The 26,869-nt window shown below is 36.5% G+C and overlaps 1 protein-coding gene across 3 annotated transcripts; it reads left to right on the forward strand.

Annotated features, from left to right (window-relative positions):
* The first annotated feature begins 12,666 nt into the window (after window positions 1–12,666).
* On the forward strand, window positions 12,667–26,647 carry LOC126590868 (ubiquitin carboxyl-terminal hydrolase 8-like). Of its 3 annotated transcripts, XM_050256382.1 has the most exons (13): window positions 12,667–12,949; window positions 13,219–13,470; window positions 14,409–14,550; window positions 16,590–16,649; window positions 16,728–16,820; window positions 17,006–17,350; window positions 17,490–17,630; window positions 17,722–17,892; window positions 18,004–18,261; window positions 18,422–18,570; window positions 23,459–24,001; window positions 24,702–24,975; window positions 25,853–26,647. In XM_050256382.1, the coding sequence occupies exons 1-13, from the start codon at window positions 12,858–12,860 to the stop codon at window positions 25,967–25,969; spliced, it is 2,637 nt and encodes an 878-aa protein (XP_050112339.1). In that variant the 5' UTR covers window positions 12,667–12,857; the 3' UTR covers window positions 25,970–26,647. The 3 variants fall into 3 exon arrangements, with proteins under 3 accessions (XP_050112339.1, XP_050112341.1, XP_050112340.1); XM_050256384.1 differs by lacking the exon at window positions 23,459–24,001; XM_050256383.1 differs by lacking the exon at window positions 25,853–26,647 and having other exon boundaries at window positions 23,459–24,005; window positions 24,702–24,937.
* The last annotated feature ends 222 nt before the right edge of the window (window positions 26,648–26,869 follow it).

Genomic DNA, 26,869 nt, shown 5'->3' on the forward strand with positions numbered 1-26,869 from the left:
CTATGACCAAAATGTGAATGAGATTTAGGAAGACATTCCAAATCACATTCAAGGTAATCATATAGATAAGAGAATCATATTGGATAGAAGATATGAATTAACTATGAACCAAATAATATGATCAAGTGTTTTGATTTAGAGAGGGGCCTTATTGCATTGTAAACCTAAACTGAATAGGTTCTCCAACCTCTTCTGATTAGCTTGGGTAGCCATGACATATTGCTAGTGTCACTCATGGTTTGTGGAAGCCCTAAGGATAAATAATCACTAAAGAAAGAATTGAAAGTAAGTTTCAAGTCACGATTGATTAGAAAGAGTTCTAATCGTTCACCGCTAGCTAAAAGGAACCTAATGGATTGCATATCGTGTAAGGTAACGATTGAAAGATATAACGAAGATGAGTAAGGACAATTAAATTTTAATTGTATATGGCTATAATTAATTAATATATTAATTAATCAAACAAATATGTTCATTTTAAACCTCAGATTAGTTTTAGGTCTTGGGTTGGGCTATTGAATGGTCAAACCCATTAGCTTAAGTTGTATGACAACTTAAACATTGTAAAGTCTAGCTTTAAGTGTTTGGTTTTCCTTGTCAAATATTGTAATTGAACCATCACACATGCTCAATCTAGCTTTAGAATATACTCAAATTATGGGTTGTTGATGCTGGAGTAAATTTTCAAGAAGTGGCACATTTTAACTCAAAGGTTTATTCATGCATGTGCATTTCATATCTCTATTTGTGTTGCATTCTGTCTAGTTTGATTGTCTAGTCAATTTTGCGCACTGATTTCCAGCTATTTAGGCACACAGATTAAGACAGCCCATATGGGCTGATTGACACATTTCTATAGTAGTCAGTTTCTGGCTATTGATCTGCCTATATCTTTTTTGCAGCTGACAAGTGTCCTTGGGATAAGTTGGCTGATGAAAAATCTAACTTCCTTGGGTATATTTACTTCTAGGGCTTCAGATTTGTTCTTAGGGTTTCAGAATTTATTTGTTAGAGATAGCAAGTTGCTTAAAGGCTTGAAGCTTGCATTTTCTCCATTTATGAACCCTAACTGCCAAACCTTCCTCATGCATTAAATACCCAATCATTGTATATTAGGGTTGCATTGTTTTAAGGCTTTGCATTTATGTCTTGGTCTGGGTTTCAGCTTTAAATTCGTTTTAGACCAAGCTTTTGGATTCAAGTTAGATTCTTCCTTCAACTTTTGACTGAAGAATTTGATTGGTCAGTTGAATCCAGATTTCATGTGCATATCATAAAATCATATCACATCATTGATCGTGTTGATCTCGGTGGCACAAGATGGTGAGCTCAGGAGAAGCTGCCACTTGGTGAAGACTGAAGGAGTTCGTCTCATGTAAGGCAAGGTTGCACAAATGTAAAGCTACTCCACAGATAGGGATCTAGGAATTGAGCTTGTGTGATCTTTGTATGTACCTTTGTTTGTACTAGTAGATTGAACTTTGTGGAGAGTCCCCAATTTTTTAACCCAGAGGTGGGTTTTTCCGACAAAAAATATCTTGTATTCAAGTTATGTTTATTGTGTCACACACCCTACACACACATACATGGTACATATATATATGTTGAACATCTAAATGGTATGTGTTCACTATTATGCTCACTTGACACGTTGATAACTTGTAATGAACTACAGCCTTGCTGATTAGGATAGTTTTTGGAAACTAAAACTGGTATTTGAATGTTAGATTTATTCACTAACAAATCTATCTTAGGTGACTAGCGGGCTTGACTAGTCAGTCCAACGGATTATAATTTTTATATACAGGTTATTCCACCTGGTACCAATTTCAAACACAAAAGGGTTCAAGGCTCTCTAACATAGTGAGGCCGGCCATAGAGAGGGTTTAGCTTAATTTCAAGTTTGCCACTCAATTGTTGGTTGTATAAAAGTGAAGTCATAGGCTTAACCTCATTAGGGTTTTTATGAGGGCAAAGAGAGAAACACAAACTCTTTACCTTCCTAGATAAGTCAGTTAGATGGAAAGAAAATAGCTAGGAATCTCTTCCTTCCATATCACTCATCTCCTTCCTCAATCATTCCTTGGGGTGGAACTTAGAGGCCCTCTCATTTGGGCGCTTTTGGAGAATACTTCTTCCATCCAAATCCAAGAAGAGATGGAGCCAAGAAACAAAGTTTATCATCCATATCCAAGGAGCCAAGGGCCAAAGATGTAGAGGAATGAAATCCCTCTCATAGGTGATTAACTTTTGCTAAGTAAAGATGTGCTTTAAAGGTATAAAGAATATGAACTCTCTTTGTTCTTTTGAGATAAGTCTTGGTTCACCACACATACTAGACTTTGAATTTCATAGTTTAAGTTTTGTTTTAGAGTGCTTACAAGCATACTTAAGCTATTTAATTGTTAAATTCATGTATTATGTTGTTTAATGAACTTGGTTTATAAAAAAAATTCCTTCACCCCCTAGGGTTCATATGAAAGGTATCACATACATATTCTCTCTAGTCCACTACTTGAGTTCTAAGGGTACATTTGTTTGCCCTTAGTAAGCGTCACTGGACTGGATTGGCTTAGCTAAGATTACCAGTCTATGTTTTCTGTGAGCAAGGACTTATTTTAATGAAACTAAGTGGGACTCATGTTGCCTAAATCCTTCACTAGGTGGTCTTAATGAGATCCCTCTTATTGATAGGGATTTTATTGAAGCTGAAGGTAGCTTGCTTGCCAAGCCAAGGAAGTCCCTTTCTTGACTTGGCTTGCGTGCATTAAACCTACACCCTTTTCTCTCGAATAATAGAAGATTGGTAATCTCGTTTCCAACACTGTGTTGTTTGCACGACTACAATGTCTGCAACCATGCGTTGCCGATCTCCATTGTCCCACAAATTAGTCACCAAATATATGGTTTAAATAATATAATATTAGAGCTTCTTAATTATCTTGATTTTTAGTCCAACACTACACCAAACATTTCACCAAATCAGTCCAGTTTAATACCTAAAGCTAATCCAGTTCGAGATGTCCGGTGCAATAAATGCACCATAATAGTCTTATAGACATGACCGTTAGAGAGTTCTTGATGGTAATAAGAATTCTAACTAATATTAAGTCTAAAAAATTTGGTAATTAGAATTCTAACCAATATTAAGTCTAAAAAATATCCAAAAGCTGCCACCAACAATTGGTGGCAACGAAAGTTCCCTGGGTTAATCGACTTATGGATTTTCCCAATTTGAAGACCCGAAAATTGAATTTTTGTGCAATTATTGACTTTATAAGCATAATAAAATACAAATACAAATAAGCACTAAATTCAATTTTAACATTTAAACAAGCAAACGTTTAATTATGCAAATAACAATTAATCAAAACAATGAAACAAGTCCACATATGGGTAAGTGTGACGAGTAACATAATTACATATAATTGCTATTAACCTGCATAGTTAGCAGAACATTAGATTCCTTTTAAGTAACGTCAGTGTTTAAAATATCGATATCGGTGAAAATATCTATATGCAAATTTGTGGAATTATTGGCAAATATATTGAGTATTGATATCGGTTGCTTTCGATGAAACTTTCGATGAAAATGATGAAAAATTAAAATGAAACCTTAGGGACTGTGAAACAATGGTTTAGACGAAATATAAGAGTTTCTTCGATATTTAACATATGTGTTAGAAATATCGACAATATTTGTCGATTTTAGCCTAAACCTAAACTTAAGAATTTCTCCGATATGAGGTGAAATTTAGACTTTGCTCCCCCAATTCCATATCTTTCTCTGATTTTTTGGATATTTCCATACAAATATCGACCCGATTGAAAAAAAAATTAAACATTGGTCGACATGTGTTTTCATCTTATCTAAGCGTACATAAACTAACAATTAGTTTATAATTACAACAATATCCACACAAATAAATTTCACATGAACATGAACAACTGCTTAGGCCATCTCCAATGGAGATGGCTATAAGGTTATAGGCCAAGTTTTTGCTCGAAATGCCACAAAGCCCAACTTCAATGGAAGGCTGGGCCAAAAAAAAATTCGGACCCACTAGGCCAAAGGATAGCCAAAAGGCATTCGGGCTAGGTATGTTGAGTCCGCCTAGCAACCCCTTAGCCCCTTTCGGTAAATTTTTTTTTTGGACAAGTGTTCCTCTTTCGGTAAAATTATCGGCCATCTTCAAGGATAATGCTGTTATGCCCTTGATAACGGTCCCACTAGTCTTACAAAGATAACCACTATCTTCACTCTTGACTCCAATAAACTTAAAAGTGAAAAATCCCCAAGCAAGACTAAATAATTGTGTTCTATTAGTCTAATTTACTTTGCTCAAAATAGTCTTAAACTTAAGAAAGTTGAGTTGAAATATCCTTTCAAAGACTATTCCGTTATGTATTTCAACAACCAAAATCGTTTACATTTTTTTTTCAATTATCATTTCAAGATTATTTTTGTAAAAAATTATCCCAGTTCAACAATGTTTAGTCATTGCAAGTGACCATTTACCACAGTGGTAGAAATGAGTTGAGCCATTTCATGATGGCGTTGATAGGAGCATATTTATGTGACTTTGTTATCTTATTTCTTTGCATTTACTTAGTTAATTTCCATTTATTTTGGTAATTTAAGTTATTTTTGTATTATTGTAGGTCTAGTTGGTAAAGATGACAATAAATAGCAAAATGGAGCAATTTAGAGCAGTTTTGGACTTGGATTGGATAACAAGCATGGATAGCATGGGCTGGACATTTTTGGTATTTAAATGGTGTTGGACATGTGCTAAAATCTGGAGAAATTAAAGTTGAGGCTTGGAAGGTAAGGAATTACACAAGAAAGAGGAATCCCAGTTGGAGAGGAACATTATCTTATCTTATCTCCAGCTGCAAAGAGGAATCCAAATCACATTCCAAGACTCTACTTGATTTTTAGAGTCCTAAAATATTCAAAACGCAAAAACCTTTTCCTCCTTGGATTTAACCATTCCCTCCCTATATATATGAAATATCTACACGTTTCAGAGGGTGCCATGCCTACCATTCATCCATTGAAGTTGTTGGAGTTTTCAGAGTTCTTTCTATCTTTGTTTTAAGTTTCAATGTTTATTTTAGATTGTTTTTTAGTTATGATGAACATGTGTAACTAAGTTTCTTTTTAGCTAGACGTGAATTCGAAGCAATGATCATATGTTTCATATAAATTGATTACATCTAGTTATTGTTTCATGAGACATGAATGCAATTTACTTATCTGCTTTATGGAGAACTTATTCTTGTATGTTTATTAAGGATGCATACTTAGTTTACATGCAGAGATTTGATGCTAGAATATAAGGGAATTTTACCTAATTGTTATGAAATTATATTTGTAAGTAGTAAAAGTCACTAGTCATGATTGAGTTAAGTAAATTCTTGGCAGGAATATCATGTTTTTCATAGTTACGAATGCTTTGTCAATGCTTATAATTTTTACAAAACTTAATGATCCTTGAGATGTATCTATATCATGCCTTTCATAGTTAGGGAACTTGAGAAGAATAATTTGGTTGCATCATTGAATCTAATTCAATGAACTTAGGAAAATCTGAGAATTAATTAGTGCTGTTCACAGTTAATTTGGGGCATTGTCATTCATGGTTTATAGGAAGAATAATTGGAATTTGATTTGTATGCATATGATTTATGTGTGGAAAAGAATCCTTTAGCTATCATTTCATCCATATTTCATTCACAACTTAATTTATTTGTTGCCATTTACTTTTGTTTTCATTAAATTTGTCCAAAATCCCCCTAGTCATTGTTTTGTTGTTAGTTTAACGTAGTTTTCAGTTTATTAAGTTTAATTTGTATTGATTAGCATCCCTTCTAATCCCCAAAATAGAACGATCCCTACTTACTCCTACTACAATTGCATAATTTATAGGGTTTAACTTGTGTGTTAGTTTCTACCACATCAAATTTTGGTGCCGTTGCTGGGTATTAGCAAAATTGCTAATCCTCCCCTTTGTTTCTGTTCGTGTCTTTTCTTGTGTGTTTGATTTTGTTTTGTTTTCTTTTTGCTTAGGTACTCATTTATGACTCAAAGTTCTCAACCTAACCATGAGAATATATTAGAATTTGACAACGATTTTGAACGAACTTTGAGAAGGAAGAGGAAGCAACCATAATTCAATCCACCTAGTTCTAGCTCCGAATCCGAATTTGAAGCTGAAACTGAAACGGAATCGGAAGAGGAATAAGACATAATTGTTGACAATCAAACAATCGAGGAACTTTCAACCTCGGGATTGGACAATGTTGTTCCCCTTTGCATCCACTACCCTAGAGCAGTTTAAGGCAAAACCAATGCGTTTGAATTGAAGTCTAGTCTGCTGCATCACATTCCCAAATACCATGGGCTGTCCATGGAACATCCGAACATGCATCTTAAGGAATTTGAAGTGGTGTGCTCAAGGATGACGCCAATTAATGTGGATGGGAATATTTTGAAGATGAAAGCATTTCCATTCTCTCTTTTGGAAAAGGTTAAAGATCGGCTCTTTGAATTAGCACCTGGAACCGTCACCTCTTGGGAAAGCATGAAGAATACATTCTTAGAGAAATTCTTCCCAACTTCAAGAGTCATTCTTTTGAGGAAGAGAATTAGTGGAATTCAACAAAGCCAAGGAGAATCCTTTCTAGCGTACTATAAGCGTTTCAAGACTTTAGTTGCATCTTGTCCACAACATCAAATGAAGGAGAAACTTTTAATTCAATATTTCTATGAAGGACTACTTCCACTTGAGAGACAAATGTTTGATGCTTCAGCTAGAGATGCTTTAGTTGACAAAACCCCAGTTGCTGCGAAAATTTTAATAGCGAATCGTGCCTTCAATGCACAACAATATGAAAGAGTTGGAGAAAGAGAACACGCACGCCCAATCCAAGTCAATGAGGTAAGTGCTATTTCAGAACTTCAATCTCAAATGACTAATCTTTCTACTCTTATATCATAGGTTGTCGAAGGATCCAAAGTGCGAAGTGTAGCTGCATGTGGTGTGTCCTCTAGGCAAGGATATCAAACTATTCGACATCCTCAATTAATTGAGAACGAAGGTTGGGATAATGTCAATGCTTGGGGTTATCAAGGTTATAATCAATCAAGGAACGACTTGTTTTCCAACACTTACAATCCAGGTGGAAGAGATCATTCAAATTTTATGTGGAAGGAACATCAACAAGTTTAATAAGAAGGATATTGGCAGCCATTTGAGGAGTTCTATTCTAGACCTATGCAACCACCACCATTTCCCCCATAACAATTCCAACTAAATTCAAGTATGTCCCTGGATCATGTTAAAATTCTTCAAATACTAGATACTTCTTGTGCTTCTTTGACTCAGGATCTAGAAAACCAAGCTAAAGAGATGGGCGACGTGAAGAATCAAATTGGACAGATAGTAGAATTCATGGGACGATTTAGAGAACAAGGCAAACTTCCTAGTTCAACTATTGTCAATCCAAATGGAGGTTTTGAAACTGCTAAAGTTATCACTTTAAGAAGTGTTAAAAAGATTGGAACTAATTCAAAAATGTCTAAACAAAGCCAAAAAGAGGACGAACAGTTGCTGCTTAAAGAAGAGGATGAAGACAAAGCCATGACAAGGAATGAACAAATCTTGCCGCAACCTTCTAAAGCCCCTATGCCACCCAATTCAGGTAAGGGTGTTCCAAATTCAATTCTTTCTAACCCTATTCCACCAAATGTACCTTTTCCTAGCAGGTTTATCCAATCAAAGAAAGAAGAGAGTGAAAAAGACATCTTCGAAACCTTCATAAAGGTACAAGTTAATATCCCGCTTCTTGATGCAATAAAGCATGTTCCGAAGTATGCTGAGTTTTTGAAGAAGCTTTGTACAACAAAGAAACGGATTCTGGAGAAGAAGGTGGTACATGTAAGTGAAAATGTCTTTACAATTTTGCAAAGAAAGCTACCACGTAAACGTAAAGATCCTGGTAGTTTCACTATCCATTGTGTTATTGGTAATACAAGGTTTGAACATGCTATGCTAGATTTAAGTGCTTCCAATAACATCATGCCATATTCCGTTTATGCATTTATGAATCTAGGAGAGCTTAAAAATGATGGTGTCATTATTCAATTGGCTGATCAATCTAATGCATATCTGAAAGAAGTTTTGGAAGATGTTTTGGTGCAGGTAGACCATTTGATTTTTCCAACATATTTTTATGTGCTTGAGATGGAGGATTCAACCCATTCTACACCATTGCCAATCTTACTTGGAAGACCTTTCATGAAAACAACCCAAACCAAGATTGATGTGTCCAAGGGAGCGTTAACTATGGAGTTTGATGGCGATGTGATTAATTTTAATGTTTCTGAATTTGTTAAGTATCCTAATGATGTTCGTTCTTGTTTTTCCATTAATGTGATTAAAAATATAGGGCAGGAACATTCAACACCTATCAAGAAGGATGTATTTAAAACCACCATTGAAAATGGAATTGGAGTGGATCACACGAGACAAGCCATTGCCCTCAAAGCACCCAAGGCCGAGAGCACCACCTTTGAAATTGTTAACAGTGCTTCTACGTTTGAGTCTTCATTACAGTACATTGGTGAGCCATCTATTCCAATTCCAATTCCCATTTCAACTAATAGGTTGTTACCTTCTTTGGTTCAGGTGCTCAATCGAATCCAAGATGGTGGGAGAGTTTATATTGACTTTCGGAAGCTCAAAGCCACAATCAAGAAGGATCATTATCCCCTTTCGTTCATAGATCCAATGCATGGAAGTTTTAAGGAGCATGTCATGGATGATGTACCCCTCTATGCCGTTGGTCCTAATGAGGATTAAATGGAGGTGTCGTCCGGCTGGAAGACGTTAAAGCAAACGCTTCTTAGGAGGCAACCCATGTGTTAAAAGAAACAGACAATGGAATTTCCGGCTTCTACAACCAGATTTGCTCTCTTTTACCCTTCTCTTTATTGTTTTTACTTTGCCATGATTGTCTTGTTTGCTAGTTATCTTTTATTGCTTTCTTGTTTAAGTTTATTTTTGAAACATTGAGGACAATGTTTGGTTTAAGTGTTGGGGGGGCTAAACAGATTGTTTTTCGTGATTTCTCTTCGAATTTCACCACCTATCACTACTAATATTGTTATTCACTGTTTTAAAGTGTTTTATTATGTGTCATTAAAAAAATGAAAAAAATCGAAAACTTTTGAGGAAAAAAACTAAAAAAGAGTTGTTTTTGTTGTTTGTTTGTGTCTTAGGTTACCTTCGAACACAATGATGAGAATTTGGTTTTTAATTGCATGACTGTTAAAGAAAGTTACAAACATGGGTGGAAGTTTGATATGCTCTTTGGTTAATACTTAATTGTAGTTGTCATTTACGAATTCACATGTAATCACAAAGAGAAAAAAAATCAGTTTTTGGAACATGCTTGAAGGAAGAAACTCAAACTAAAACTACAACCTTGTGAGACTTGAGCCTATTCTTTGTTTGGAGAGTTATTAATCTATGATGTTCTTGTTTTCCAAAGTTGTTGCATGATCTCATTATGTCTTTGCTTGGTTGCTACTTAGAATTCTTTTTCATCATTTTAGTTCCAAATACTAGAACTCATGTTGGTTTCATTTGAAGCATAAAATTGATTGCATAACAAATAACAAGATGAGGTTGTTTAGTTACCACCAGAGCCAAAAAGCCTTATTCCTTGCATATTTATTGTAGGTTTAACCCCTTTGAGCCTTATCCCTTGCATATGCTGGTTTCAATAGCGGGACGCAAGTTCTTTGCAGTGAGGTGCAGCTTCACATTTTGGATCCACTTGAGGTAGTTCCTTCCAGAGCAGTGAAGTCGAGTTTGTTCAAATTTGACATGTTCGTATCATAAAATAAATGGACAAGATGTGGTTAGTGTAATGGAGAAAAATCAATCAATTCACATACGAGTAGAACATTCAGGTTCTAATAGACATGTAATGGTTTAAATTTGTATGAAAAACTTCAGGTTTTCATGGGTGATGTTTGTAAGGAAAACTTCAGGTTTCGAAATAATTATGAACTTTAGGTTCATATGTTCCTGATGGAAAAAAAAAAGGCTGCATGTGCAACCCTAAAAAACAGAGGCCCAAAACGGGATTTGATCTAATGCTTCTTGGACAGATGAACCGGGAGAAGGGACGCAATCTTGTGTGTCGCGGTACATGGGAGCCGTAACAGCCACGTGGGTTGTGATCCTCTATGTTGCAAGGCACGGGAGCACTGTGGCCTAAGAAGGCCAATGTTTTGGGTCGAGAAGAGCTCCAAAGCCCAATGGGCTGGTGCTCACCAAGAACTGGCCAAGCCTAAGTAAGATTGGGTTTCAAACTAAACACCCCAGCGTGTGTTGGGTGAACTTCGCCGGAGAAGACGATCGGCGCCACCGCTTTAGGCGGTTGTGTCTTGGTGCAAAAATCATGGCAAAAAAAAATTGTGGGTTTGACGGCGGCCCATAAAGGTAAACGAAGAATGGAGACTCTTAACGTTTATGTGAGAAAACCCTAGAAAAATTAATTGGAATTTCGAAGAAAAACAGATGAGATTCAAAATGAATCTCAGCCAAAACTTGTCGTGGGGGAGGGGGAAGATGATCTGTAGGTCGTCGAGACGAGGACCCAAGATCGAGATTGGGCTGCAAGGCCATCTACGAGGGAAGGAAACACCATGGATGGTGTCAGGTGTGTTCTGGGTTTCAAACCAGGAGCCTATGGCTCCGACATATGGTTTCGCGGCTTAGCCACACATGCTGCAGGCTATGGCAAGCGGCTCAAGGTCATGGGTTTTTTTTTTTCTCATTTTTTTTTTCAATTCAAGTCAATGCATATTATATAATTTAATGCATGAGCAATTATTTGATACAATTCATGGCAATATCAAATTCACATAATTCAACAATTATGAATATAATGCACACACAATTTATGTAGAATCTAAAATTCGAAAAAAGTAAAGTTGGGTCATGCATTATGATGAATGTTCATGCTATCAGGGCTACAAAAATATCGAGATAAAAATCGTTGTTTTGGAAGAACCTAATTGCGTGATGATATGAATGAATTGGTTTGATGCAGAAAGCTTCCTTGTCAGATTCCTAAGCGCAACTGTAGGAGTGTGCTAATAATGTGTTGTAGTCTATTTTATCTGACAATAGGAAAGGGGCCCGTGACAAGGAGAGATTGAGAGAGAGATGTGTTTGTAGAATTGTAGGGGAATATGTGTTATTATCCCTCCTATGTAGTGCCTTTATTTATAGTAATAAGGGAGAGAAGAAATCCTTCATCCCCAAGAAATACAAATCATAATAGGAATTGATAACTAGAATCAAATCTAATCTATGATTACACAATTATACTTTAATAGGAAGTTTACAACAAATAATAAATTATTGAGGGGTTAAAACATAGTCCTTTCTGTTGGAGATGATATACAAATATAGTTTTGTTATTTAGGAATGCAATAAGTTTGACATTGTTTATAAATATGTTAGGATTTATACAATTATATTTGTAATCTAATAGGACTGCAATAAGTTTAACATTGTTTATATAAAAATAATATTTTGTAGTCTGAACAGGTTATGTTTAGCCCTTTACAGTTGGAGATAATCTTAGAATCTCTCTCCCAGAGAGTTTCCTGTACAAAGAAGATATTCCGATATTCCACTATGCTGCTTTTTGCTCTACGCATGTTTCTCAGATGGTCAAAGTCAACAATTTATTTCCAAAAGGAAAATCCAATTTTTGGTAAAAGAAAAAAAAAAAAAACCGTAACATGTTTTCCACTTCAGAAGACTGACAAATAAATGTATATTAAAAAAGAGTAGTTATCAAATATAACAAAAAATTAACCCTTAATTTCAAAAATATCATTTTTTATAAAATCTTTCAAATATATCCAAAATTCCACCTAAATAGATACAAATACTCTCAAATTTAACAATCAATAAATTAAAGGCTTTTTAGCCAAAATGATTCGTGACATTGACATAACTCTTTAATATGATCCTTAATAATTAATGATAATCAATAGTAGTATTTTTGAATTTGTCTATTGTGAATCATTTTATTATTTCTTTGAATTTGTTCATCGTGATCATTTTAGTTTTTTCATGAAAAATCTATCAATTGCTTTGTTAGTGTGATGATGTGACGTCACGTGGGTCTCACAAATACAATCATATAACGACATGTGGATTAAATTCAAAAATTATTTTTATATTTAAAATTAAAAATGATATTAATAAGAAAAAAAGGCGTTGAAGGCATGATTGAAATTCTGTTGCTCCTACTTACAGAAACCACGGAGACGCTCAATGTCGGTGATGAGGGTCAAGGGGAATAGGGTTTTGGTGGTGGAGTGTAGAAGCAAAAGTTAGATCAGAGCTTGAGGCGACAATAGCTAAAAAGCCTTTAATTTATTTAATTGTTAAATTTGAGGGTATTTGTATCTATATAAGTTAAATTTTGGATATATTTGAAAGTTTTTATAAAAAGTGACATTTTTAAAATTAAGAGTTAATTTTTGGCTATATTTGATAAATACTCGTCAAAATACCCGTACTAATTATATATATATATATATATATTTATTTATTTTCCCTCCTTATTGAATCCTCTTCACAGAAAAAAGCTCCGTTTGTTTGTCTGCAAATCCGCCATTCTCCATCTCTCTCTCTCTCTCTGATGATCTGCATTTTCCGAACCCGGTTTCGAACTCGTTCCTGACTCGCTCCTTCTCTCCTTCCTAACTCGCTCCTTCTCCTCTTTCTATACACATAACATACGCAAATAGAAAGTGAATGGAGGGCGTTGCTCTCTCTGAAGATCTCTCCGGTTCCACTCAGCGTTCCGACTCGGACAGCGACCAGCGAGTCTACTTCGTTCCCTACAGGTCTACCTCATTTGCCTCTCGATTTTGTTTTCGTTTTTCACTTCCCACGCCACTGCATTCCCCAATCCAAGCTGATTTCTTTTTCAAGTTTTTTCCGCCAAATATTGTATGCATTTTTAGTGTATGGGAATTTTCCGGAATTTGAAATACTTGGGTAGATTAGGAATTTGAATTTTAAAATTTAGAATTTTGTTATTAGTTCTCTGAATTGAGATTTGGGAGTGATTGGATTTATGCACGGAATATTCATATGTGAATTGGGTTTTCAGTTGGTGGAGAGATGCACAGGAATCAGTTTTGGGCGATTCTGATGGGAAGAGAGGGGTTTTGTACGTGGCTTTGCAGGCTTCTTCGTATGCTGGCCCTATGAAGCTCATCAATAACATTTTCAACTCAGATCTTGTGTTCAATCTAAGGAGAGAGGATGATAGTGTACATAGTGGTGAAAATGGCGAACTCGGTGTCTCAGGCCGAGACTACGCATTGGTGCCCGGAGAAATGTGGGTTCAGGCACTCAGATGGTGAGTGATTTTTAGTTAGGTTTTTTTTTGTTTTTTGCCATTTTTATTACATGAGCTCTTGTGAATATGATTGGAATGAAACAGGAGCTAGGTAGCAATAAGAATTATTCCGATAGTTGCATCTGTTCTGTTTGCCCCCAGAATGATCTGTGTTTGATGTTGCCGCTTGTGCTTTCAATGCTTTTTGGTGGCATGAATAGCTGACAGTACAGTCCTGTGCCCCAAGTTGATTATTGTTGTACATTTTACGTGACATTCACACGCTTTTGCGGCGCTGTAATGTTATGTCACATTTAAGTGGTGTTTTATTTATTTATATTGAAATGGATTGATGTGAATTGCTAATGTTTATTTCCCATGAATGCTGCAAGGACCCTTTTTCATGTGTTTAACTGCTGAAATTTTTACCCTTGCTTTGGTTCTACTTCCAGATTAGGCAGTTGAAATTTTAACCCCAATCTTCTAAGAGAAAGAAATTTAAAAAAGATTGACAGTTCTTTGACTGGACTGTAGTAATTTAATTCCTTTAACAATATACTCATTCAGATTATGCAGTTTGAAAATAATCCCCATCTATTAAACTTTGAGAACTATTAACACTTGCTCTTGCATTAACACCCGAAGAGCAAACCTTTTGAGCTCTCCAAGGTATATATAATGGAACTTTGCATATTTAAAAAAGTTGAAACCCCTTCTAAATGTCAAGGGAGTCATAATTGTTAATATTGTTTGTAATTTGTATTTTCAATTACCACATTGTTGAATCTCAGATTTCTATGGTAATTTTTTATGAATCAATTTGGTATTTTGGAACTCATGGAATGCTGTAAATATGATGCATTTCCATCAGATTGAAAGTCATGGGATACTATTAGTTTTTAGTGGATAAACATAGTTTGTTAAGTATCTTAGCACTGGTATGATTGTTGTATGTGTAGGCATAGTGATTCTAAAGTTGCAGTGAAGGATGGTAGGAGTTTTTCAGCTGCGGAAGATGACATGACCGATGTCTATCCGCTACAACTCAGACTTTCTGTTTCACGAGAAACAAATTCATTGGGAGTAAAAGTTACAAAGAAGGTCAGTATATGTAGTTTACGTCTTTTTTCTGTTTTTGATATTCAGGTTTTTATTTTATTTATTTTTGGTCCTGGATTCATAATGCTTAGATTACTAAGGTTTGAACTGTTAATGATAGGTTTATGTGAGCGATGAGGCATGTGGGCCATCTTATGGAAATGTCTTAAGCATGAAATTATTGTCACAAACATACATTGTAGCTAGGAAAGCCTGCAACATCACTTTACGAGCTGCATTAGGGTATAAATAATATTCTTCTTAGTTTATGATGCAAAACCATCATCAAGTTTTCTTCCATTTTGGAGGGACTCCCACTTTCATTTTATGCCTCTTTTTCACGCTTTTCATTTTTCCTATAATTTCTTTTAACTTTTAACTTCTAAAAAAAATGTTGATATTATGAAAATGAGGATGAAAATTAGAATTTTGGGATTTAATTTCCATTGTAGAATTTTAATTATTTTTATATTCTTGGGTTGCCTATAAGTAGCCTGTATTCAGTTAAGGAGGATAAAGGGCTTGATGTTAGATGGAGATTGTGGATGAAGGGGCTTGTCCTCGTTGAATTTTAGGGGAAAATGGGATCGAAGGGATTAGGCAGGGTGATCTACTGTCAGGCTTCTTATTCACCTTGGTGGTAGACCCCCATATCATCTCGTAGTTAGAGCTTTTGCTTTTGGTGGAAAGCTGTTCAGTGGGTAGAGAAGGGACAATGGTTCAGATATACAGTTTGGTGGTGACTCTACTTCTCATTCGGTGGATGGGCAGAACATAGAAGTCTCTTTTGTTGGCATGTTTCTGTGCAGTGGTTTGGTTCCGGAACAATGTACCTGGACCTTCCACCTGGGAGAATGAGAATCCTAGAGCATTCTATTCCTAGGACTCCATGGTTGAGAAGGTGAAGTAAATTGTTGGAAGATACCCATCTAGTTTCTCATTGTTTTATTTACCTAGTGAGCTGCAAAAAATGATTGATAAGTTCATGCATGTTTTGTTGTGGAGGGGTGAGGGTGAGGTGAAGAAAGATCATCTGGTGAGATGGGATAATGGTGGTGTAGGTTTTTGTAATTCTTTGTAGCACTTAGTTGCCCCTAGTCAATGGGCTGTATTTTATAGTGGTGGTTTAGTAATGTCGTTTTTCATATTTTAATGATGGATGAGAATACTTGGTAAGTATGGTGATTAGAATGGTGGGTGGAAGTTAGGGCTGCCTTTTTTATTTAATCCCTTATTTTCCCTTTGAGGGACTGGGTTAGGGGTTTTGTTTGACAACTTAATTGCTTCATACATTTAGAAAATTGTGCTGTTGAGGTGATTAGGATAATTTAGGAAAGGGAAAATCTGATTTAAAGGATAAAATTGAATTTTGGAACATTCCTAGCGTAACTTGCTTAAAGAGGCTATGCTCTGGATCTTTGTGTTTTGCAAATGATTTATTGCTGAACCCACTACCACATATATGCTCTTAAACTTTTATTCAACAATGTGTTTCTAACTTCTGACGAAAACAAATTTGACTTTGATTTGCACTGCATTGTGAACAAGTAAAGGATGGAAGAGTACTTATAATTGGCTGCGGTTTTTCCTTTTATTCTTTTAGTGAACAACCTACATATTATGAGAATCACATATCGTTGAGAGATTCCCACTTCGCATAGTAGTATATATGTCCTGAGCCTCTCCACCCACTGCCAATTGGTTTTGAATTGATGCTTTAATTCTCTCATGGTGTCAAATGATGCTTGCCTACGGCTTCTTCTACTTGCCCTGCCACCCAATTTAGCTTGCCCACGTGTTTTGCTCAAGTCATGCCACACATGAGTGGGCACATCGAGAGAATCCCACATAGGGAATTTAAAGCCTTCCAAAGTAGAATAAAGTGTTCTTGGCCTCCCATCCATTGCCAATTGGCTTTGGGTTAAATGCTCTAATTTTTCATATGTAAATTATGTATGCTGATTCCTATTATTGCGGGATTTCTTTGTCTTCCACATCTTAATTTGATGTTCTATTTTGTTGTGTATGCATTTCTATTGTAGGATAATGCAGTTGAGTTCTTCAAGAGAGCCTGCAAAATTTTCAGTGTGGAGTCTGAGATGGTACTTAAGTTCATTATTTTAATGCGTTCTTTTATCAGGATAAAGTGGCTGGCCTTTTAACTTCTGTTATTGCACCAGTTACGCATCTGGGACTTTTCGGGGCAGATAAACTTATTTTTTGCAAATGAAAGAGCCAAGTCTTCAAGAGACTTTCAACGACAGTCAGGTGAGGTAAGTGGCAGATTGATGCGATACATTTGTTAATTTATACTCATCAATTGTCTGCTACACTATACTCCAGAACCCGTTTCATGTTTCTCAGTTTAAGTACTATTCTTGCTGTCTTCTCATATTTTAATTTGTCGTTTTGTTGCACAATATCTGATAGATGTAATTGTATGTATGATTTTGTGCAGATAATGTTGGAGTTGCAAGTTTATGGGTTGTCAGATTCCTTTAAGTGCAGGGAAGGGAAAAAAGATGAGATGGCCGCACAACATTCTACCATCACAAATTCCTGTTGTGGTGCTTCAGTTATGATGAATGGTTCTGCGGGAATCACAAATTCTAACTTCATCCGTTCATTATGGGGAAGCTCTTGCGAAACAGGTTCTTTAGGATTGACAGGATTACAGAACCTTGGAAATACTTGTTTCATGAATAGTTCCATCCAGTGTTTAGCGCACACCCCAAAGCTTGTGGACTATTTTCTCGGAGATTATGGTAGAGAAATAAATCCAGACAATCCATTGGGCATGAATGTAGGTCACCTTTCATTGCACTTTCTTAATATTCATGACCTGATGTTGGGTGAATAATGTATTAGTGAGATATTCCTCACTTTATCAAGTGCATCTATGTTTCTTTACAGTCTTTTAACTTTATGCACTCTTTTGTCAGGGGGAGATTGCTTTAGCCTTTGGAGATCTGTTAAGGAAGTTATGGGTTCCTGGAGCAACTCCAGTAGCCCCAAGGCCATTTAAGTCAAAACTTTCTCGATTTGCTCCGCAGTTTAATGGATTTAATCAACATGATTCCCAAGTTAGTGGTGTTTCTTGCTTCCAGAATTGCTCTCTTTTGGGTTCAAACATTTATAAGGAGTTTTCATTTATCATACCATATTATTTCGTAGGAGCTCCTGGCTTTTTTGTTGGATGGACTTCATGAAGATCTTAATCGTGTAAAATGCAAGCCTTATGTAGAAGTCAAGGATGGTGATGGCCGACAAGATGAAGAGGTTGCTGATGAATATTGGGGAAATCATTTAGCCCGTAATGACTCTATAATTGTTGACGTGTGCCAAGTGAGCATCTTCCTCAGATTTGTCTTTGGCTTCCACTCTTTGCTGAACTAAAATCTGATCAGGAATGCATATTGCTTACTTTTGTGATGCACATGATGGTGAACCTCGCAGGGTCAATATAAATCAACATTAGTTTGCCCTGTTTGCAAAAAGGTGTCTGTTACATTTGATCCATTTATGTACCTGTCGCTACCCTTGCCTTCAATGATGATGCGGACAATGACTTTATCAGTGTTCAATACTTATGGATATTCTCAGCCGTCTCAATATACCATTACTGTGCCCAAGCATGGAAAATTAGAAGATCTCATCCAGGGTTTAAGTGTTGCATCCTCATTGGGGATTGATGAAACCTTTTTGGTGGCTGAGGTACTGTTTAGTGTTAGAATATCTGATAGGGGTTCCTTGAATGCCAGTGATATTGGATGATATCCGTGTTTACATTTAGACACACACACACGTGTACAATATATAAACACATGTCCTTTTGTCTATAAATTGATCTCTGAAGCAATATAGTTCTGTGCAGATATACAACAATCGCATTATACGCTATCTTGAGGAACCAACTGATTCATTATCTTTAATTAGGGATCAAGACAAGCTAGTTGCTTATCGGTCGACGAAAGATGTTGAGCAAATCCCTTTGGTTGTGTTCATGCATCAGCTGATGGAGGAGTAAGTTTTATCTTCTTTTTTGAATCTTATTTTATTGCAATTTTTGTATGCAAGTTTCACAGAGTTAGGGTGTAAGGGGTGCTGTGAAGGAATTCTTTCCTTTTTCTGCATATAGAAATACTATATCTCAATTGAATTGGGTATAACCTGTGTGAATAAAGTTAAATGGATGGGTGATAACTTGTGTAAATGGAAAATCATGTTTTATAATCTTAGTATAAATATTCTGAACTTGTGTATGAAATCTCAGTTGCCTATTGATTCACCTGCGCACACAGCTTACATATGATTTCTTTGGAGAATCACAGTGATGTTAGGTATTTGTCGACCCAAGCTACATTCATTGCATGGATGTGAATGGCGTTTGCTATCCCTGACTGCCTGTTATAGTTCGTGGTCCTTACTGTATGCCCTTTTAGGATAAATCTTAGAACCAACTCCCAAACAGAGTTTTGTAAATAGACTCCATTTCTTTTGTTATAGCACTTATCCAACTATCTTGCTCTCCCATCACTTCCTATAGCTTCTTGATAAGTGGTTGAATCTCCTTGACTGATGTTACAAGCATAATAACTTCGTCTTGGTCAAACCCAAACCTTGGTTTCTTCTTGTTTCGAATGGGTTTGTCTAGTGCTATACATCTTTGGAATTCAGGTGAATTGTGGGTTGGAGTTCAAACCCCTTAGGATGTCTGACGGATTGTAGTGCCTTCAATCTACCCTGTTTCTTGCTCCACCTGATTCCTACTTGGTGAATAATGCCGATGCTTTTCAGACCACACCTCTTTTGCACTCTTAAAACCAAGAACTGTAGATGGTGACCTTTTAATCAAGTAACTTGCATGATTAACAGTCTCTGCCCAAAACTATCAGGCTATCTTGCATGAAATCGCATGCTTCTCTCTCTTTCCATGAGAGTTTTGTTCATCCTTTTAGCAGCTTTGTTTTGTTAGGGATTCTTCTTTACTGAGAAGTGCCTCGTGATGCCTTCCTACTTATATTAATCGGCAAACTCCGTGCTTGTATACTCATTTACGTTGTCACTTCTCAGGTACTGGATCTTCTAGTTTGATTCTTGGTTTCTGTCTTCCATTTCTTGAACTTTGTATAAACCTTAAATTTCTACTTCATGAAATAAACCAAAAGTGTCAGACGTCGGAGTGAATATGGCTGAGCTGCTCCTTGCTTCAATTATCTGCACTTGTACTTGTGAATGATACCTTTCTTTGCTTCCCGAGAACACAATTGCAAAGTGTCATGCCTTCTAGCAAGCCTCTTTTGTGCAATTCTTGAAAACCCCTCTAACTGATGTGCCCTAGCTTGTGATGCCAAAGTTCATGACTTGTCTTCTGTTCTCTGCTTTGTGGAAACAACTGCTCCCCCAACTATCATAGTCTTGATGAGCTTGTACAACTTATTGGGCTGTAAGTCAGCCTGCATTACCACCAGTGATCCTTTGGTCACCTTGAGTCTTGTTGCTTTAGGAGTATGCCCATAGCTGGCCTTGTCTAAAGTACCTAAGGATATCAAATTCTTCTTCAGTCTAGGAACATATATGACGTTCACCAAAGTTCGTATCACTCCATCAAACATCCTAATTCTGACAGAGTCAATCCCCCCTATTGGACTTGGTGAATCATCCCCCATTAAAACTTCTCCATTGATGACCTCAAACCATTCTCTTACTGCACACATATGGAACATGCATTCAGTCTCCAAAACCTGATTTGTGAAAGCCATAGAGCTTGATGTTTCCAAAAGAAGCTCCCCGTCACTCTCTTCTTTGGTGACTACGCTACTTGAACTTGAGCTGCCTTCCATCTTGGTTTTTTCTCCTTCCAAATCTTGCAGTACCTCTTCCAATGATTGGCAGAACCACATTTGAAGCAGTCTTCCTTCTTTTCTTTTTTCTTCTTGGATTTCGAGCTACCCCTATTGTTGTTCTTCTCTTCCTTTGTCTTTTCCCGCCTCATCTCTTTTCCTTTAGGATAAAGGCCTTGAGAGCTTTAAGTTATATCATCAAGTTTAGCATATGACTGAAGGGGCTTGAAGTACGTCCTCAAGTTGCAGGGACTCTTTTTCAAACATTGAAGTTGTTCGAAAATGCTTGAAAGACGGGGGTAGAGACCTTAACAAGATGATGCCATATCCTCATCTTTGTAAGTTTCTTCGACCTTCTAAAGATTGGCTATGCAACTATGGAACCTGCATACGTGATCTTCAATATCACCTTCTTCGTCCAGTCGAACCTTGAATAGTTAATCCTTGATAAATAGTTTATTGGACACAGTTTTGCCCATATAAACTTTCTCTAACTTGTCCCATGCTTCCTTAGCAGCCATCGTTTTTGTGATGTGGGACCTGACTGATTTAGGGCTAGTTTGGTATTGCTGTGTTTTTTTTTTTTAAATTGCTTCTATTGTATTGTGAGAATATATAGTTGTAAAATAAAGTTGTTGAGTGATTGGTAATTTTTTTTTTGTAAAAGTGCTTTTAACAAAAAAAAAAAAAAAAAAAAAAAAAAAAAAACAATGTCCGAATGTTTGGTAAACTTTTATATAAATTGTTGTGAGTATGTTAAATTACTAAAAAGGATGTGGTATTTAACGTGATAAGATAATTATCAAAGACAATAATGTATGGGCAAAGATTGTAATTTTGTAAACTATGTGGGATATACTGTCTATTTGAAAATTTCATTAAAAGGGTACTGATTACTGTTGGAATTTTTGGATTGTCGGGCCCACCCCACTGTAACGACACCGATGTTGTTCCCAACTTTACCACTTGCCCAATCCATTAGGTGTGAGATTTTACCACAAAAGGCCTCGGTATTAGTTAGAGTGGGGTAATACTATTTAAACCCCTTGGTTTCTTTTCACCCCATCGATGTGGGACTTTAACACTCCCCCTCACGTGTAACCTCATTTAGTGGTTCACACATGGAGATCCACATCGGTAATTGAAACTCAGAGGTCGGCTCATGTTGGGCCCACTTGTTTTCAATTGGAACTCGGCGGTCGTCTCTATATTAAGAGCTCAGACTTGTTTCCTTCCTGGTGGTGACAAGCTCATTGGCTTGCACACAAGCTCGTTGGCTTGCACACAAGCTCGTTGGCTTGCACAGGCCCGCAACCGTGGGCTCTGATGCCATGTTGGAATTTTTGGATTGCCGGGCCTGCCCCACTCTAACGACACCGATATTGTTCCCAACTTTACCACCTGCCCAATCCGTCAGGTGTGGAATTTTATCACAAAAGGCCTCGGTATTAGTTAGAGTGGGGTAATACTATTTAAACCCCTTGGTTTCTTTTCACCCCACCGATGTGGGACTTTAACAATTACTACGGTTTGAAAAAAAAAAAGCACTTTTTTTTAGAAGCAGGGTACCATGCTTCTAAAAAAAAGTGCTTTGCTTCTACATTTTAATACTTCTCTACTGTCATTGACATGAGTTTTTTAAAAAAGCACTTTTTTCTTTGTTTTACCTTACACATTTTATGTTCCAGATATTTTAATAAGTTGCTGTTTTTAAAAGCACCACAATCCCAAACCAGCCCTTAGTGAGATGGATCTCGATGGAGCTCTTGGCGTTCTTGAGAATCTTGTCCATGTCTCTTCTGTCATGGTCGTAGGCTTCTCACCAAGGAGTGCATCATCCAACTCTTGCTGTATCCTGTATCAGTATGTTCTTCATCATCCTTTGCTAGTCCGTGAAGTCATCCCTTCCATCAAAAGGTTTTAACGCAGGCCTTAAGCTTCCTAGGTCTGGGGACTTCTTTCCTTTTGACATTGCATAACACCTTGAACCAAGCTCTTGATACCAATTGCTATAAGTTCGACAACCCTCTGGATCTTGTTCTTTGATCTTTCCAGCACCAACTAAACTTAGCAAAACTATAGAATAACTAGAAACACACAAGATGTATACTGATGCGGCATAACTTTTGCCTACGTCCAGTTGTGATTTCTTTGGGTCGAGAAACCACGACTTCTTTGATTAATAATATATGTACTTTTGCAAACCCAAGAACTAATCTCTCTCTTCCCTCGGTTGTCTCTCTGTTTTCTCTCACTTGCTTTTCAGCCTTTCCCGCACCTCTATTTATAAGTATAGGGTGCGGTTTACATCCTATTTTCTGATTAGGTTTCCTATTCTATTTGGGATAGGAAAGTACACTTGATTCCAATTTGACTTCTAGGATTCCTAATCTAATTGTAACAAGAAGACTTAATTCTTTCCTAATCCTTGTAGGACAAGAATCTGTGCACCTTTAGGTTTCATAATACAATCCTAAATGACATAGGACTTTAACAATAGACAAACCAAACCCTAAAAAAAAGTTTCTTGTACTTTTGGAGAAGTAATTAAACGTATGAATATATGTATATGCAAGCTGAGTCACCATAGAAGAATGTGTTTAGTCTGGAAGACCAGAACATTTAGTGACTGTTTGGTTCTAATCCTTATATGAATTCAGAAGTGTCAAAAAAGAAAATAACATTTATTTTAAGCCGAAGCAATATGGGGGTGTGTTCATCTTTTACACCTTACATTTTGACCTCCTAATAAGTTTTAAGTGTTAAGACAAATAAATCTGCTCTCTGATAAGTTGGTTGTTCATTGACATGCTGGGGTATTGTGTACAGTTGTTGATACTGAAATAATTTTTCTTTTCCAGATTATTCATGATCTCTTTGATTGTAGATATCATTACAATAACAGCACCCTCACATCTAACCCCACAAGAAAGAGATGATCTTTTTCTTCTTTTTCCCAGTCTTCTACACACTCACACACACATTTTTCATTTCCTGTTTTAATAAGAATTTTATTGTTCTTGTGACATTGCCTGCCCTCAACCATCTTATATATTCAATATTGTCAGGCAGTACATGGATGGGAAACTGACTTCAAGCTTTGGAATTCCTCTTGTGTCAAGACTACCCAATTCTGCTACTGGATCTGATATCTGCAACTTATACTTGAAATTACTTAAGCCATTTCACACACCCTCAAAAGATTCCCAAGAATGTTTTGATAGTTCAGAGGGCACCACTCTTGAAGAAGTCACCGGAACACAGGATTCCACACCTCCTGTTATAGGGGCTGTGAACCCCTGTAATGGAAGTGAGGCTGACTCACCCTTTGATTTTGAATTTCAGTTTTACATAACAGATGAAAAGGGAATTTCCAAGGATAGAAAGATAGTAATGAATGATATGGTAGAGAGGGAAAAAACCAAGCGGTTAAATGTCCTTGTATGTTGGCCAAAAAAGTACATCGAACAGTATGATAATCGCCTTCTTTGCTCATTACCAGAGGTTTTCAAGACTGGCCTTTTTGCAAAAAAGCCTCAAGAGTCCGTTTCTCTGTATAAGTGCCTTGAAGCGTTCTTGAAGGAAGAGCCTCTTGGACCCGAAGACATGTGGTCAGTGGGTACACTTGAACCTTTTAACTTTGGCTTTAAAAACATTTTGTGTTGTGTATACCTAGGAGTTGAAAGAGCTCAAATATAGATATGTAAGGTGTATTCACTCGCTTTTTTGGTAACTGGGTATGTTCTGTGAAATTGTTATTTATTGTACTCATTGCAGTAATTTTGACCTCAAATCTGGTATGAGTTCATAATTTTTTTGTTTTTGGATTAGGATTTAAAAGCTCTTCTGTTTGATTAACAGTCTTATTAGTTGCCTTATGCAATTACATAATTTCAGGTTGCATGTAAGGTCATTGACTAAACTCCAAACTTTTAACGTCGTCACCTGTTCATCATGTTTGTTGGGCTTAATTCTTCAATTAGTTTCTTCCTAACATCTGTTAAATGGGTAATTGCAGTTTTATGTCTATTTACAAGTTAATGTTATCACAACACCTTCATCTACTCATCGAATGTTGGCAAACGATCTTGTAATGCTCAAAGTAGTGGTCTTTCAAGCGTTATTTGTTATTGTTGCTCAGTTTTCAGAATAGACACACTCAGAAAGTGGATAATGTTATACTCTCATGGTTATGAAGTAGAACATTGTATTTGGAGTTTTATACAACCTCTTAACCTTTTATTAGTTATTACATTGTGAGAACTTGTTATCAAGGTTTATCTAATGTTAATACTGTTATTACTATTCTAGGTATTGTCCTGGCTGCAAAAAGCACTGTCAAGCCAGCAAAAAGTTGGATCTATGGAGACTGCCGGAGATCTTGGTCATTCATTTAAAGCGGTTCTCATATAGCCGTTTTTTAAAGAACAAGCTGGAGACTTATGTCGATTTCCCTATTGACAATCTTGATTTGTCAACATACATTGCCCACAAGAGTGGTCAGTCATGTAATCGTTACATGCTGTATGCAGTTAGTAATCACTTTGGAAGCATGGGAGGTGGTCATTATACTGCATTTGTCCACGTAAGTAGCATTTCTTGCTTTTCTTTCAGTTACATTTCCCTTTTTTCTACTCTTTAATCTGATGAACTTCCCATATACTTTATATTTAGTTATTTTCTTAACTAAATAACTTCTCAGTTTCAAACAATTTATGAAATGAATCAAATTAAAAATGTTTCTAGTTTGAACTCTTATTATTAGTTTACTTGGTATAGTAATGCTATTATCCATATGCCGTCCCTAGCCCATGCATATTCTTGATTTTCAGGAATACTTTCAAACTTCTCTCATAACATGAGGTGTAAACTTTAAGGTGATCTGTTTGTGCTTATTTAGGCATGAATGACAAACTAATGGGTTTCTATTAGAAAAATCCTTTTTACTTTTATATGTGCATGTTCACCTATGACATCATCTGAATGTGGTGCTGTTTGTTTTAGGCCTGAAGTGATAGTTTGATCATTATATAAAGAGATCCTTTGTAACTTGCTTTTTCTTCTGCCTTTTGTCAAATATCAATGACTTAGCACAATTCAAGCCCTTAGCTGGCTTAGACTTCCTAGAACTAGGTCCTAGTTTCCTCTGCTGTCGGAGTGCTCCTTTCCTGGTGCATTAAGGATAATAGGATTCAATCTTTTGTAGCCTACTCTCTCCTCAACCTGTTGTTTCATTGTCTGAATTGCGCTTGCTTATCAAAAGAATTCTCACAATGGGTGTGGCCACTCTTTGAAAGCATGCAATAATTATTGTTTTGCACTTGAAATTGTGGGTAATTTGTATTCGAGTTGAGTCTTGGATTTATATTATTTCCTTTTTCTTGTATGGTATGATTGGATCTGTACGTTAACTTATGTTGGTTGACACAGAGCACTTAAACTGTATTATTTTTCTGATGTAGCATGGAGGTGATCGGTGGTATGACTTTGATGATAGCCACGTTAACCCTATCAGCCAGGACAAGATAAAGTCTTCATCTGCTTATGTTCTTTTCTACAGAAGAGTTGTGGAAGTGTGATATCAGAGCTTGGAAATTCCTTTTCAAGATCAGTCCTGTGGTGGAATATATTTTTCCTTCACCTCAGTCCTCGCACTAACCACAAAATTATCATTCTTTTGTCTTTGGTATCGTTTAGTTTGGATTGAGAACTTCCAGCATGGATAAAATTGAGGGAAGTTCTTACGCTTAGAGGACGGTGCTGAAGATGATTGTAACATAGTAGCAAAATGAAGGGATGAGTGACCGCACTGAGGATGCTATATGCAGTTATAACCATCCATGAAGAGACATTTACTACCTGGAGTAGAGAGATTTCTGATAGGGTCTGCTCTATGAAAGTGTAATTTTTGCTTTTAGATATAGCTGATGAGTTTGGCGATCTTTATTTCAGTCATCTTGTAAACAGGGACTGCTGGAACAAGGTGCTGCACTGCCAATGACCTTAAGGTCGTGTGGCGGTAAGACTTTCCTTGGGGCGGAAGGAAACTTGCCCGGCTGCGCACTGCGCAGGTGAAGTTGCCTAAGTCGGAAGAAAGAACGATATGCTCCTTTATTTATTTTATTCTTTTTGGTGTATTTTTTATTGGTTGGTGATGAAATTAGGGCATGAAAGAACTGTATGATCCTTACCATGAAGCAAAAAAAGGTTCATCTGATGAATGTTCCAACTATAATTTAGCCAGATTTGATTTTTAACAGAGTGCTGCATTACCCTTTTTCTAATTCTCGTTCGGTCACAGCGGGGAATCAAGTAAAAATAGAAAAACTCACATTGTGATTATGGATAATCAGGCTCGAATTGATGGCTTCCACCACATCAAAGCGGATGTTATGATTTTTTTCTCGTGTTATTGGTAAAAAATTTCATTTACTTTTTCAATTAAAGAAAGAAGAGTTCCTTGTTATTATTTTTCAACT

Source organism: Malus sylvestris, chromosome 11 (assembly GCF_916048215.2).
Source record: "Malus sylvestris chromosome 11, drMalSylv7.2, whole genome shotgun sequence".
NCBI classification, from domain to species: Eukaryota; Viridiplantae; Streptophyta; class Magnoliopsida; order Rosales; family Rosaceae; genus Malus; species Malus sylvestris.